The sequence below is a fragment of the Drosophila virilis genome, chromosome 4 (assembly GCF_030788295.1).
Source record: "Drosophila virilis strain 15010-1051.87 chromosome 4, Dvir_AGI_RSII-ME, whole genome shotgun sequence".
NCBI lineage: Eukaryota > Metazoa > Arthropoda > Insecta > Diptera > Drosophilidae > Drosophila > Drosophila virilis.
This window is the reverse complement of record NC_091546.1, coordinates 1,693,270-1,708,919: the sequence shown is the minus strand read 5'-3', so window position 1 is coordinate 1,708,919 and position 15,650 is coordinate 1,693,270. Positions and strand designations below refer to the sequence as shown.

The 15,650-nt window shown below is 35.2% G+C and overlaps 1 protein-coding gene across 6 annotated transcripts in view; it reads left to right on the top strand.

Annotated features, from left to right (window-relative positions):
• bun (TSC22 domain family member bunched) overlaps positions 1-15,650 on the top strand; it is a 156,817-nt gene that overhangs the window by 91,707 nt on the left and 49,460 nt on the right. Inside the window, exon 3 of one of the 6 annotated variants that reach the window (XM_032438841.2) lies at positions 489-507. The exons of the other annotated variants lie outside the window; for them this stretch is intronic. Coding sequence (XP_032294732.1) covers positions 489-492 — 4 coding nt within the window. The 3' untranslated portion in view covers positions 493-507. Of the gene's footprint in view, positions 1-488; positions 508-15,650 lie in introns of those variants that run through there. 6 annotated transcript variants of the gene reach the window in all.

Here is a 15,650-nt window from a genome sequence, read left to right as displayed (position 1 = left end):
CTGTCTGCTGACTGATGAGAAATATTTGTAAATAGCTCTAGAAACCTCTCAACAAATAATGCATATATATAAATATATATATTTGTATGCATATAGCACATAGCGACACCTGCTCTCTAACTGTGTGAAAAGGCAATTTTCATTTCGTTTCATTTCACAGCTGACTTCGCACTTGGCTAAAAACTATTTTCGATTCGGCTGGCTCGAGGGCTATTTAATTTCATTGACAACATTTGCTCGAATGGCCGTTGGCCAAAAATGCATTCGATTTGTTGACGCTCGCCGCGTGACATCTGCAATTTGTGTTTATTTTTAAAATGCCGATTGGGCTCTCGCTAAACATACCAATTAATTATGTATATGCATTAAAGCGGTTTATAAGTTGAAGTTTTTGCGTCTTCAAATTCCAATTTGACATTTTTAATCAATTTCTATTCACATTTAAATACCATTTATTGATTTTTGTTTACTTTTGCATTTCTTTGCAGGTGAGCGATAACATTCGATTGAATACCTAGATTAGAACTCTATATAAACCCGCCTCTTGGTTGAGGGGAACTAGTAAGTAAAATGGGCTGTACTTGTACTGAAATTAATGGGCATTGGCGCATTCAAAATAAGTAAACAGACCGATTAAATCTTTCTATCAAGCTCTCCACTAGAGATATTCCTTGTCCAAATGTTTCAATCTCTCCCTCGAGAGAAATAGAGACCAAGCGTGTTTCGAACTCTGTATATGCTTCATTTTCTTGCATGCCAAAAAGTAAGAGAACCAAGTCATTTCTTAGTGCAGTATAAAACAGTGTTGCCCTATCAATATTGTATTATTAATCACCATCAATAGCCTAAACTTCATAAGATTCTCTATCTTGTAGTCCCTTTCTAAAGAGCTAGTATTCATAGTAATATTTCATAAATCTTTTGCCATATTGCCAAGTAAAACATCTTCCGCTTAACAGTGTTAAACAGCAAACAAAAGGGCCACCAGTGTTGCACAGCAGTCAAAATCTGACTACTGCTGTTTTATTTACTTCGTCAATTGATTAATATCAATTTACAAAGCGGGCATTTTGAGTTTTTCTTGACAATCTTGCTCTTAAGCACCTACCTCACCAGCTGCTGTTGCTTACATTTGTACTTTATTTGCTTACTTACCGTTATGTCCGTGTGTGTTTACCAACACTAAGCCACATTGCCAATGCGCTGCAAAGCCTACACACAAACAGAGCGCATAACGAAACTCTTCGTTTGAGTTGAGTTTACTTAGCTTTAGTTGAGTTCAAAGTTTTCTACGTGCTTTTTTTTTCGCCTTCTTGATTGTTCTTGTTTTTGCGCTTAAGTACAGTGTGTACACACTGCTGGTTATGCATTCATAAGCTGCTCGACAAACTCCACACACACACACACACACACACACACACACACACACACACACACACACACACACACACACATAAATCTATATGTATATAGATATTGACTCTTAATTAAAAACGCCCCGTCTGGGGCGTTGGGCAAATGTTGACTTTCTGCTGCTGTAAGTGCTGTAAAAACAAAGCGCGCAACAACCCAGCGAGAGAGAGAGAGGTAGAGGGAAAGGGAGAGTGTGTATTGGATTATGACTCAGGCTGCCTATCAACATTGTTCATCTATCTAGAATTTTTGTTTTTCCATTTTTTGATAGCTTATCAAAGTCTTTGATAAGCTCGCAACCCAATACCCAATTCTATATTTCTCGTAAATACCGCAATTAAATACCAATTAGAAAAGATGTTGTCCCAGTACATACATATATATGTTACATATGTATATATATATATATATATATATATATAGTGACATATCCATAGTCGCACCCACCCTTTAACATAACTTAGCACATAAGCATAAGCACAATTATAAACATTTCTAATATTGTAAACAAAGAGCCTGGTGATAACATCGACATTGGTCAAGATCAAACTGTCCCCCTTTGGTAGACATAAACAATTCACCCTAAATATCACGCCACTGTCAATGTTCCCATCAGAGTACTATCCCACGCATAATTGCTGACGCAGCTCAAACTTCACTCAATTTTGACTCAAACTCTCTCAAAGCGAAGTTTGCTAAGCGACCGCAACAGTTAGATAAATCAGTTCATATTCGGGAAGCAAATCTGAATGTACTCAACAAAAGTAGCCGTTAAGTGAAAATAATAAATTGAAATATATTTTTTTATAGTAACCTAACGTGTAAAACTTAATTGGCGCAGCCGGTAGGATACGTCGGGAAAAATTAAAGATCGCTAAAGGATAATTAATTCCCAGATCTAACGCACAATCGCGACCGAAAGTGTTGTCGGAGTGTAATAAAAATTTTCTCGAATACGTATCCGCACAAGAACCTTCGGGTCATTAGTAGCTTAATAATATTGACCCTTTGGGCAATAAAGCTACTACAGTTAATAACGACTGGCTTTGCATATCGTTTGATCCCTGCAATACGTTATTACTGAGTCTTTTTAAGACACACACACAAAAAAAAAAAAAAACATTTACACAATAATCCATCACAAACTTTAACTTAAAATAAAAGTGCAAAATCAAAGAACAATAAAGTTCAAACCTACAAACTCAAAACTATTCAAAAAAAAGTGTATTACACCAAGATGACAATGGAATTATCAGAACAACACCTCAACCAGGCCCTTTCACAACTTAGACAGGTGCCAAGCTTTGACGGATCAACGGATCAACTAAACGCCTTCATTAAAAGGATAGATTACATCCTACACCTGTATCCAACCCGAGATGTTAGACAACATAGCATCTTATACGGAGCCATCGAATTGCAAGTCACAGGAGATGCTCAGAGAATATCACAAAGGACAGCAGCCAACACTTGGCAGGAGCTGAGAAACGCATTGATTGAAGAATACAAAGTGCAGACACCATTTGAAGAACTCCTTCGACGCTTATACAACACGAATTACCAAGGAAACGTCCGTAAGTTCATCGAGGAGCTCGAGAATAAATCTTTTGTTATTTTAAATAAGTTAGCACTAGAAAATATACCTAGCAATACAACCCTTTATACAAATGCTATGAATAACACAATCAAAGATGTTATTACAAAAAAATTACCAGATAGGCTTTTCATGATGTTAGCCAGACACGACATTACGTCGACACAAAAACTAAAGCAAGTAGCTCAAAGAGAGGGATTATATGAAAATAGCGTTACTGAAAAACCTAAAAATAATAATGTTCAGGGAAATCCAAATAACAATCGTAGGAACATGGGAAATTATCAGCAAAATGCTAACCCAACCACCATTTCAAGTGGTTATTCCAACACGAATCAGAGTTATCACGCACAAAATAAACAGCATAATAAGTCCGAAGACAATCAGAAAGCTCACCACGAGTTCCAACAGAAATTAAGTCAAGGTAGATACCAAAATCCCTTAAACTACCAAAATCAGTCCCATTCACGCTTGAATGCACCAAACCCTCCGACTAAACGTCAAAGAGATAGTAACAGTGGGCAGATGAAAATGGATACATCCGAAAATTTTCATCAGCAAGCCTCGGAACAAACAGAAGAAATCCATTCATAAAATTGATTATGAATGACGAAGTTCTAAAATGTGTCATCGACACAGGTTCAACCATAAATCTAATGAAAACAAACCGCTTAAATTTTCCAGTTTACAACGAAACATTAAAGGTTCACACCATAAATGGTGTTATTGAATTAAAACAAAGTATACGCTTAGGAGCAAGCAAAATTTGTCCGAGCAAACAAAAATTCTATATTCACGACTTCTCAGAGCATTATGATGTTCTGATTGGGAGAGAATACCTTGAGGCATGTCAAGCAAAAATAGACTATGCACAAGGATCCGTAACCTTAGGAGAATTTAACTTTTGTTTTAGATATAACGACGAAGAGGTCGAAGAGGACATGACCGCACAAGAGTGCCTTGATCCACCCTCAACAGAGGACAGACCATTTAACTTCGCTATTAATAATGAATTAATAGAAAACAATGAGTTTAGGCTAGAGCACCTAAACTCAGAAGAAAAAGAAAAAATAAAAAAAGTTTTACATGAATTTCGTGATATCCAGTACCATGAAGGTGACAATTTGACTTTCACTAGTACAATTAAACACAAAATTCTAACAAAACATGAGGACCCAATTTACAAGCGTCCATACAAATATCCTCAAATATACGATGAGGAAGTAAATAAACAAATAAGCGATATGATAAAACAAAATATCATACGTAAATCCAAATCCCCTTACTGCTCACCAGTAATAATCGTTCCAAAGAAAAACGATGCATCTGGAAAGCAAAAGTTCCGGTTAGTCATAGATTACCGCAATCTCAATGAACTAACTATTAATGATAAATACCCTATCCCGATCATGGATGAAATATTAGACAAACTTGGAAAATGTCAATATTTCACAACCATTGATCTAGCCAAAGGCTTTCACCAAATCCAAATGGATCCTGGTTCAATACCCAAGACCGCATTTTCGACTAAACATGGCCATTACGAGTACACTCGCATGCCATTTGGTCTTAAGAATGCACCTGCAACGTTCCAACGTTGTATGAACAATCTCTTAGAAGATTTAATTTTTAAAGATTGTCTGGTCTACTTAGACGACATTATTATTTTTTCCACTTCATTGGAGGAACACATTTTGTCGCTACAAAAGGTATTTAAGAAGCTTAGAGAAGCTAACTTAAAACTACAGTTGGATAAATGCGAGTTTATGAGAAAAGAAACTGAATTTCTCGGTCACATCATCACAACTGAGGGTATAAAACCAAATCCCAACAAGATACAAGCAATTGTCAAATTCCCAATTCCAAAAACCCCAAAAGAAATTAAATCATTTCTAGGATTATGTGGTTTCTATAGGAAATTTATACCAAATTTCGCTAATATAGTAAAACCATTAACACTTAAATTAAAAAAGGGAGCAAAAATCAATATAAAAGACAGAGACTACGAACTAGCGTTTGAAAAGCTAAAAGTACTCATAACATCCGACCCAATTTTAATATACCCTAACTTCGAAAAACCATTTTCATTAACTACAGACGCAAGTAATATGGCAATAGGGGCCGTCCTTTCGCAAGAGCATAAGCCTATATGCTATGCAAGTAGAACTCTCAACGAGCATGAGTTAAATTATTCAACGATTGAAAAAGAATTATTAGCAATCGTTTGGGCCACTAAATACTTTAGGTCCTATCTCTTTGGTCGACAATTTCAAATCCTTAGTGATCACAGACCACTCGTCTGGTTAAATAATATGAAAGAACCTAACATGAAATTACAAAGGTGGAAGATCAAGCTAAATGAGTTTGATTTCCAAATTAAATACGTCCCAGGAAAAGAAAATTATGTGGCAGATGCTCTGTCCAGAATTCAATTAAACGAAAACTTCTTAGGCGAAGATACAATTAGCACAAGAGCAACAATACATAGTGCTCAAGAAGACAACAGTAACCATTTACAAATCACAGAAAGACCACTTAATTATTATAATCGACAAATAGAATTTGAAAAAGGAACCGAGAACGAAACAAAAGTTACGAATTACTTTCACAAAACCAACATAAAAATTACGTACAAAGACATGACTAATACGCATGCCAAAGAATTAATAAAAGAATACTTATGCACAAAGAAAAGTGTGCTATACTTCCACAACGAAGCAGATTTTCCAATTTTTCAAGAAGCCTACTTAGAAATAATAAGTCCGAATAATTCAACAAAGGCAATGAAAACTAGTACAAAATTAATAGACCTTCAAACATACGCAGAATTCAAAGAATTAATATTAAAAAAGCACAAAGAATTATTACATCCAGGAATTGAAAAAACTATCAATTGGTTCAAAGAAACCCACTATTTCCCAGATTATCAAAATCTAATTCAAAATCTAATAAATGAATGTGAGATTTGCAACATCGCAAAAACAGAACACAGAGATACAAAATTAACTTTCGAAATAACTCCGGAAATCGCTAATATCCGAGAAAAATATGTAATGGATTTTTACATAGTAGGAGATAAACAATTTTTATCTTGCATTGATATCTATTCAAAATTTGCATCATTAATAGAAATAAAAAGTAGAGACTGGCTAGAAACCAAACGAGCTATATTACAAGTGTTCAACCAAATGGGTAAACCCATCGAAATAAAGGCAGACAAAGACTCAGCTTTTATGTGCACAGCTTTACAATTATGGCTAAAATCAGAAGCAGTAAATATTAATATAACCACTAGTAAAAACGGTATATCCGACGTAGAACGATTTCATAAGACAGTTAACGAAAAACTAAGAATCATTAACAGCGACTCAGACGTCGAAAATAAACTTACAAAATTTGAAACTATACTCTACACGTACAATCATAAAACAAAGCACAAAACGACTAACAGAACACCAGCGGACATATTCATATATGCAGGTACACCAGAGTATGACACTCAAGCTAATAAAGAAAAACTAATAAATAACCTCAACAAAAACCGAAGAAACTTTTAACAATTTAATTGAACAAAGTAAAGAATTCAATAACCTTATACAAATCGAATACCTAGTAGAAAAATTAAACAGAGAAATAAACGGCTTAAAAATAGCCAAACGTAGCAAAAGAGGTTTAGTTAACATAGTAGGAACAGCATATAAATACTTATTTGGAACATTAAATCAAGAAGACAAAGCAGAAATTGAACAAAAAATAAGCAACTTAGCAGAAAACAGCGTTCAGGTTAACGAATTAAATTACATAATAGAAGCTATAAACAAAGGAATAGAAATCATGAACGAACTAGATCAAGAGAAACAAAAAGGAAAGAAATTAGATATCCTTATATTTAACTTACAACACTTTACAGAATATATAGAAGACATTGAGATGGGAATGCAGCTCACAAGATTAGGAATTTTTAACCCAAAATTACTAAAACATGACTATTTGTTGCATGTTAATTCTGAGAAATTGTTGAATACAAAAACTTCCACTTGGTTTAAATCAGATACAAACGAAATACTGATAATATCCCATATTCCTCGAGAAATAATAAAAAGCCCGGTATTCGAAATAATTCCATACCCGGATGAAAATAATAATATTTTGACAGAAATAGCTCATGAAAAATATTTTACCCAAGATAAAAAAGTTTATAGCAGAGAAACAAAAAAATTAATTAATAATGAATGTTTAACAGGAATTTTAAACCAAATAACATCAGAATGTAGTTATACTAAAATTTTGCAAAATTTTCAAATCAACTACATAGAACCAAATATAATTTTAACTTGGAATTTACCAAAAACTATATTAAACCATAATTGTATAAATAACGAAATAACAATAGAAGGAAACAATATAATAAAAATCTTTAATTGTTCATTGCAAATTAATGAAATTTCAATTTCAAACAATATGTTAGATTATACTCAAAGCATTTACGTAAGCAATGATGTTATAAAATTAGAACCACTTTCGTTTGTACAAACGAAACAAATTATAAATGCACATACAAAATTTAACAATGTATTCCAGATAATTACAATAACCATATTTGTAATCATATTAATAAGTTTAACACTGTATTTGACATATAAGTTCAAAAGCATACCTAAGAAATTAATTATAAAATATAAAAAACCCAAAGTAGAAGAAACACCTACAATAATAGGAGATATACCAATTGTAAAAGAAGAAAATGTTACACTATATCCAAACTTAAACACCTGAGGACAGGCACTTTTCTAATGGTTGGGGGAGTGACATATCCATAGTCGCACCCACCCTTTAACATAACTTAGCACATAAGCATAAGCACAATTATAAACATTTCTAATATTGTAAACAAAGAGCCTGGTGATAACATCGACATTGGTCAAGATCAAACTGTCCCCCTTTGGTAGACATAAACAATTCACCCTAAATATCACGCCACTGTCAATGTTCCCATCAGAGTACTATCCCACGCATAATTGCTGACGCAGCTCAAACTTCACTCAATTTTGACTCAAACTCTCTCAAAGCGAAGTTTGCTAAGCGACCGCAACAGTTAGATAAATCAGTTCATATTCGGGAAGCAAATCTGAATGTACTCAACAAAAGTAGCCGTTAAGTGAAAATAATAAATTGAAATATATTTTTTTATAGTAACCTAACGTGTAAAACTTAATTATATATATATCTATTTATTTAAATTTTGTGAATTTGGCTAACGCTTTGCTTACGTGCGCATTTGCACAATTCTCTAATGAGCCAATAAATTCAGATTACGTATACGCGCAGGTGGCCCGCTGCAGCAATTTTCTTAAATCAAAAGGCAGAGCCATAGCCGCATGCATGCTGCACTTTTTCATGATACCCTGTGCAAATTTATAAATGCGGGTATATTAAAGCTAAACACATGAATTTCACAGCTGATTTTAGACATTTAATCGATACTCGGAATAGATCGAAGCAACTTTTGAACATATATTCTAGGGCTAAGAAAGAAATATGGAAAATATATAAACATAAAAGTAGACTTTGTAAAGTTACGTTAATCAAAGTCAGGGAAATTTGAGTTATAGCATCACATAAAGAATTTTGAATACATTATTTGTTCTTATAAATATATCAGACAATATCTATCATTCCTTATTTTTACCTGTTTACAGGGTATATTCCGTTATGTAATTCCTATACCATTTACTTTCAATTATCATATAACATTTCATCTTCAAGCTACAGGGTATATTCATATATATATATAATTCATATGCCATTCACTTTCCACCTGTTTACAGGGTATACGCCAGTCTATTAGTCTCTCTTCGAGCCTATTCATTTGTTGCGCTTTGCTTTTGCTTTAGTTTTTTGGCGTTTTTACAGCGATAAATTTCACGCTAACTCAACACTTGCCGCTGCTCGCAATTAGCGCTAGTCCCCCCTCCCCTCCGCCTCATAATGCCCCCCCCGTAATACCCAAGCCAAGGTGGCACTCCGCTAAATCGCACATGCATAGTTTTTGGCACATAATAAAATGCCAATGATAGTGCGACTCTCGTCAAATGCAAACGGCAAACAGCAAACAGCGAACGACTTTCATCAACAGGTTAAATTAATGATAATTATTTGTCGCAGCAGCTGTAAGTCGTTAAATAGCTGCATTCATATTGATATTATATCGTATACGATATACGATATAGAATATATCGTTGATTCTGTTTGAACTATTTACAAATAAACTCTTTGTTGTCGTTGTAAGCTGTTGTATTATAATACAGCACACGCGCTTCGCTTATCAAAGGCTTCTATTCAACTGCTACGCTCCGTTTATATGGTTTATAGGATATATAGTTTGTCAACAGTGGCACAGCTGTTGAGTAAATGCACTTTGCTGCGGTGGAAATGCCGCTAATAGACAGCTGGAGAATGTATAAAGGTTTTCGCTTATAATTCGCAACATGTTTAAGCGCATGTTCTCCCTAGTTCTGACGCAGTCTGATTTTTTCTCTTTTATTTATTTATAAATTGGTTTTATTTTACGCATATTTGTTATGCTGTTCTCTTTATGAGCTGCCTTCTACTTTCTACTCTGCTCTCCGAAAAAACCTTGGCTAAATACTTAAAATCTTAATGATAAGATATAATAAATCATGCTTAAATGAATTCCAGTAGTGCTTTGATGTTTTGTTTTGGGAATAACTTGATTTGCATTTGTTTTTGTTTTTTTAAATACCCATTGAGAGTATTTGAAGTGTTGCAGGGTATATATTTAGTCGGTTTTATTGTCGGCTTACTACTTCACTTAAACACTTGATAATTGATGATGATTGCTTTTCAGTCAGCCACGGGCACATTTGGTGGGTTTTGCAAAAACACAGAAGCAACACCCACACCCTCCCACACTCACATAAACCCATACACACACACACAGACACTTTACAGTTTTATCCATATGAATGCTAATTATCATATCGCGGCGATAAGATCGCTTTGATAAGCATTTGCTTTCGATGTACTTGGCCATTCCCTTGCAAATTCTCTTTTCATGCTCAGCACCCATTGAAAATGATTGAAAGTGTATTATGTGTTTGTACAGGGCGTACGACCCAAGTATATTCTTGAACCGGACATGAGGTCAATCTAGTCCAGCCTATCCGTTTGTGTAAGGACCTTGATCTCGGAAGCTACAGAAGGCAGAGACTTGTAATATGAAATATATTCTTGCGTATAACAAATATAAACAAGTTAAACAAATTTGTTATCGATCATTTCTGTCTTACATATAATATCGATAAATATCGATTGGGAAACATTTTATTTAGGCATATGTTAAGAATTATAGAGCTTCTTGCTAGCGCTTGTGGCTCTTGTATGGCATCCATATTCTGAAAAGAGAAGCACAGTCGCTGCAAAAAGTATTTCAGGCTGCTTTTGTATATCTAGAGAAAGCATCTCAAAGTTCGAGCTTAGGGTATCTGCTAGTCGCACCCACCCGAAATTGACTTGTTTAGCTAATCATAGATGTTAAGTTCTCCTAGACGCTGTCGTTATCGTACGTCGACGTCAGCGTCGCTGCCAGCGTCGCAGTCGCCGCTTATCGTTTTATGCGGCGCCCAGAAACTGTGCATATTTTTTAGTTTTTGTTTAGTTTTTTTTTTTTTTTGTTGTGGGTTTGCCTCAACTAAAAGTCGGGTGAAAAAAAGGAGAGAAAAAATTGTGTATTTTTGAAAATATTTTATTGGCGGCAACGCAGCCGCCGCTGCCGGCGTCGCCGTCGCCGTCGCCGTCGCCGTCGTCGTCGCCGTCAGCCGGCGCAGTCGTTTTTGGATTTTGTGCGCCGCATTTTGTAAAAATCAGTTTTCGGTTCGAATTCAGTAAACAAAAACTTGTCGCCGGCGCGAGACACGAGAAAGAGAAGCAAAAAAAAAAAAAAAAAAGTACAAAAAAAAAGTTGATTTTGTTGTTCCGCTATTTGTTTAAACAATTTACTATAATTCAAGTTGAATGTACGCGCAAAAGAAACAGCTGCAAATAAAGTGATACGGCTACAGATACAGATACAGATACAGATACAAAACAGCTGAAGTATCTGACATTCGTATCTGAGCAGTAGCCGCCGAACGATCGATGACGTGTGTTAATTGTGCTTGTTCCTCTCGCTGTTGTTGTTGTTGTGCGACGCCCTGACCTTGTTACTGTCGTCTCGTACTCAGCGTGTATCTGTATCTGAAAGATACGGGCGCTTGGGCTGAGTTGTTTTTACTTCTTGCGTCGCCACGTTGCGACTACAGATACAAAGATACACAGATACACAATCTGTATCTATGTCTACGCAACGCACACACACACACACACACATCTAAATATTGGCTAAAATTAGAAAACAAAAAAAAAAAAGAAAACAAATCGTAACGCTGAATACGCAACGAATTGTGGTATAAATTTGTAGGTTTGCCTTTTTTTTTTGGTTTCTTTTCTCTACTTTTCTCGTACTTGCTGTGGGCTGCCACAATTTGTTTTGCATTAGGCACGGCAATTAGGCGCAACAGCTGAACTATAACTAATATAAGGTTAATAACGGTTAATAGTGTTGCAAAACGTCGGCAATTTAAAAAATTAAAGATAACCATATACTAGAACCTTTCTCTTAACAAAGCTGACAACACATATGGACCGTTAGTAAATGGATTATAGTGTTGGAAAAGTGTTTATTAAGTGTTGGCATATGCTAAAATGTAGTAACAAAAGACACAGTGTAGACAATTAGGGACAGGCAGATTAACTAGTGTTGGCAAATGCCCCAAAGAGCTAGTGTAAGAAATAACTGGCAGGCAGAAGAAACAGTGTTGGCAAATGGCACAAACACCTAGTGACAAGCGTAGGTAACAGTGTTGATAAATGACACAAGTTGCTTAAATAGAGAATCTTCATGCTATAATTTGACAAATCAGCTGCTCTAAAATATAAATGAATTCAACTTATTGAAAGAAAAAGATAACTGTTGACAAGACTTTAAACTTACTTTGTTTGGATTGAATAAAAGAGAATGAGAAAAAGCAAGATACAAATCAATTGCAAAGCGTTTGTTTCTCAACGCTGAGAATTAGCATCTTTGTATCTGTAATTAATTTGTTAATATTTATTTTTAGTCAACGTTTTTAGCGCTTGATTAATTGCAAATAGCTGGGAAGAAGAGCTGCCGATGGAGACGACAATTCTCTCCCGTGCGTTCTCACTCTCTCCCTCTCTCGCTTAGTCTTTGGATATATTTGGTATATAAAAATAATGCTAAATATAATAAAATATTAGTTGTTGCCATTTGGCACGACGCTAAACAAGTTCCAGAGCGCGCGACACAGCAAAATAAAATAAAAATAAAAAAAAAACAAGTTGCACAAATTGTAAATAATTATAAATAAAAAATATATTAATTGAAATCGAAATTCAAATTTGAGAAATACTCGTAAATGCGATTGCTCAACACGCGATTCGTGTCAATTCGTTCAAGTGCATGTTTTGCATGCCTTTTGCACATTTTCACAGATATTTCGGATCAGCAGAAACAAAAATAAAGTAAATAAAATACGAAAAGGCAACAAGAAAAAAACTTTATGCACAATTCGCCGCGTTGTTTTGTTTTACGCTTTGTGCTGATTGAATAATAATTAAACACGATCTTTATATAACAGCTAACTAGGGCGTGGCAAAAAGTAAAAAACCGCTTACAGGCCATCATTTCTGACAGTGATTCGGCAAAAAGATATCAAAATAAATAAATCATAAATACCAGAGAAAATATAAAAAACTTATTGCTTGTTTTTCGAGACACACAACAAACCAAATTGTGCCAAAAATAGCTGAGACCAAAATAAACGAAACCTTAAGAAAGGCTTAACAAATTTTGAGAAAAAGCCAAACACAATAGACAACTAATTTTTTTTTGGATTGTTCGCATTTCAATTGTTAAACATGCTCAAATATCCGCGCACCTCCTCCTCCACCTCCTCGGGCTACTTTGATGACGACGAGACCCTAATGAATCCCTATCAGACGCCGCCGGCCTCGCCGCAATGTGTGCCGCAGTATTTGCAGCGGCACATGGTGCGCATGTTCAGCACTGAAGAGTAAGTAAAATGCAGTGTTGTAAAACGTTTACGTAACGTTCAGTGTGCACAGTCTTATATAAATCAATCAGTTGAGCTTTATAAGATGTATGTCAAACTATTTACAGCTCTCAGTTAATTGATTTTTAAACTCTTCAAAAATCCAGCTTACATTTGTCCAATATATCTTTTATCGAACTATACTTTCAATGATTAGCTTTCTGAGTCTGAGTTCTAAAACTCTTTCTGTAAAGCTCAGCTCATAAATTTATTTTATTACCAGCTCTAAACTTCTTTCACACTTGAATTATTGTGCGAGGCTTAAGTGAGGTCTTAAACCTTGGCTTTTAAATGTCAAAATACTTGTAAAAATAATTCTCAAGCTAGAAACTAGCTAAAAACTCTTGCCATAAAAATGTTAATGGATAATACACATTTCTTTCTGTGGAGCAGCAAAGTATTTCCTATTTTCTAAACCCATTTCCATGTTCTAGAAATAATATTCGATAACATACGTCACACACTTATCGATATTTCGCATCAATTTGGCATACATTTTTCTGCTATATAAAAGTTGTATAGCTCGTCTGAGAATTTATAGAACTTTCAAAGTCCAACACAACTATCTAAAATGTAAATTTCATAACGTTCTTATCGTTGTGGGTGTCGTGTCGAGGTATTTCCACCTACATAAACTCGGCTAATTACTTGCGCAGTTTTTTTTTCTGCCAGCACCTTGAAAAATAACTAATGCATGCATGCAAATGATATGTGTGTTATATATTTATGTGTACTTTCAATGTCTGGGTAAAAAGCAAACAGAACTTTTCGAATTTTCACATATGCTGGCGAGATTTAGAGCCAGTGTTGGCTAACGCAACTTGCCCTTTAAGTGCTGTAAACTGCTTAAGATTTCTGCTCTAATCGATAACATTTCGATTGTTGCCAACAGACCTCAAAATTCTCGTTGCTGCAAATATTTTATTCCAGGCGTTTTTCATTATGCGTATATTATACAAGAATATGGAATATGTGCAATAAATGCAAATATCTGACAGCAAAAAAGCGCACAAGAAAACTCGCTGAAAAATCAATTATCAAATGGAAAGAACAAAGTGAATGAGAGACGACTCGCCAAATACCCTAGACCTGAGCCGAAGTGTTTGTAGTTAGAGATTAAAAGAGAAATTAACTGAATAATAAAAAATTCTTCAGCTGCGTTTAATAGATCCCATGTGTTTTGGCTGGCCACAAGTTTGGGGCAGCAGCACACAACAGAAATCTGTCTACTTTTGTGTATTGCATGCCCCAGCTCAAACTAGTATAGCCCTTTGCACATTTTCAATAACTACAGGGAATGCTAAAAATCAAGAAATAAAAATTATAGCTCTTGCAGTTTTATAGCAATATGCAACAGGCCCTGCCGCCTCCACCCAACCGCCGCCCCGTTCCATGTCTGCCCCACTCGATTTGTGGGTGGCTTGTGTTTGTTTTAGAAGCCACGCGCGCACAAGTGCACCAATACCCCTACCCCGTCCCCGTCCCCGTCCCCGTCCCTGCCAACCATGATAGCTGGAGTGGCCAGTGTGAGACTGAAGTTGTTTTGGGGTCGATCGCTTATCGACGTTGTCGTCGCTCGTTGCATTAAAAATTGCACATTTGCCCAGCGCTATTTGCAATCGCATTTCATTTGAGAATTATTATTGTTTATTATACCTATTAGAGGCTACATGTAACTTAACAAATGGCCAGACCCAACATATATGCCAGCCATATTGAATCAAGCAATTTTATTTTATGCACGAAATTTCCTTTCTAGCTGCAGAGTTGTGTGTTTCGAATATATTATTAAGAGATGGAAGCACTTTGAAATCTGGGAAAGAGCCTTTCTGTTAGTGTAGTTTTTAGGCCTATTCACATTATTATCTCTTCTCTCAAGTAATATTTGTTGTAGAGCTGAGAGGTGTGAGGCTTGGCAATGGAAGAGAAGGAAGGAAATGTCTGGTGCAAGATTATCCAATTATCCTATCCAGTATTCTTCTAAAACTCGTTGAACCTAGCATATAAATAATACACCATCAAATTAATTACTTTAATTACCAGCAATTGCTTGATAATTAATCGTCAGCATAGGAGGATTATCGCTTTTTCGATAACTCATAACCGATAAATATCGATTTCCATTCTCGATAGTCCTATTTGTTGTATATTTTTTCTTCGATAACATATGAGTATTTCCAACATATCTCGATCGTTTTAAGATCTAACGATACTTCTTGAGTGTATACGAATCGAGTATCTTTTATTTTAAGGTCAACCTACTCAATTTTCTCTACTTTCTCTATATTTAAATACAAATTAATTTTATCTGAAAGCTCTGACAGTTGTTTAAGGATTAGATGAAAAGCGCAATAATAAATTATCTAACTCTGAGTAGAGGGCATTCCCTAGTCGTATTTATCATGTTGTTTGCTTCGTTTAATTCCTAAGTATAAGATTTCTGTTGATTA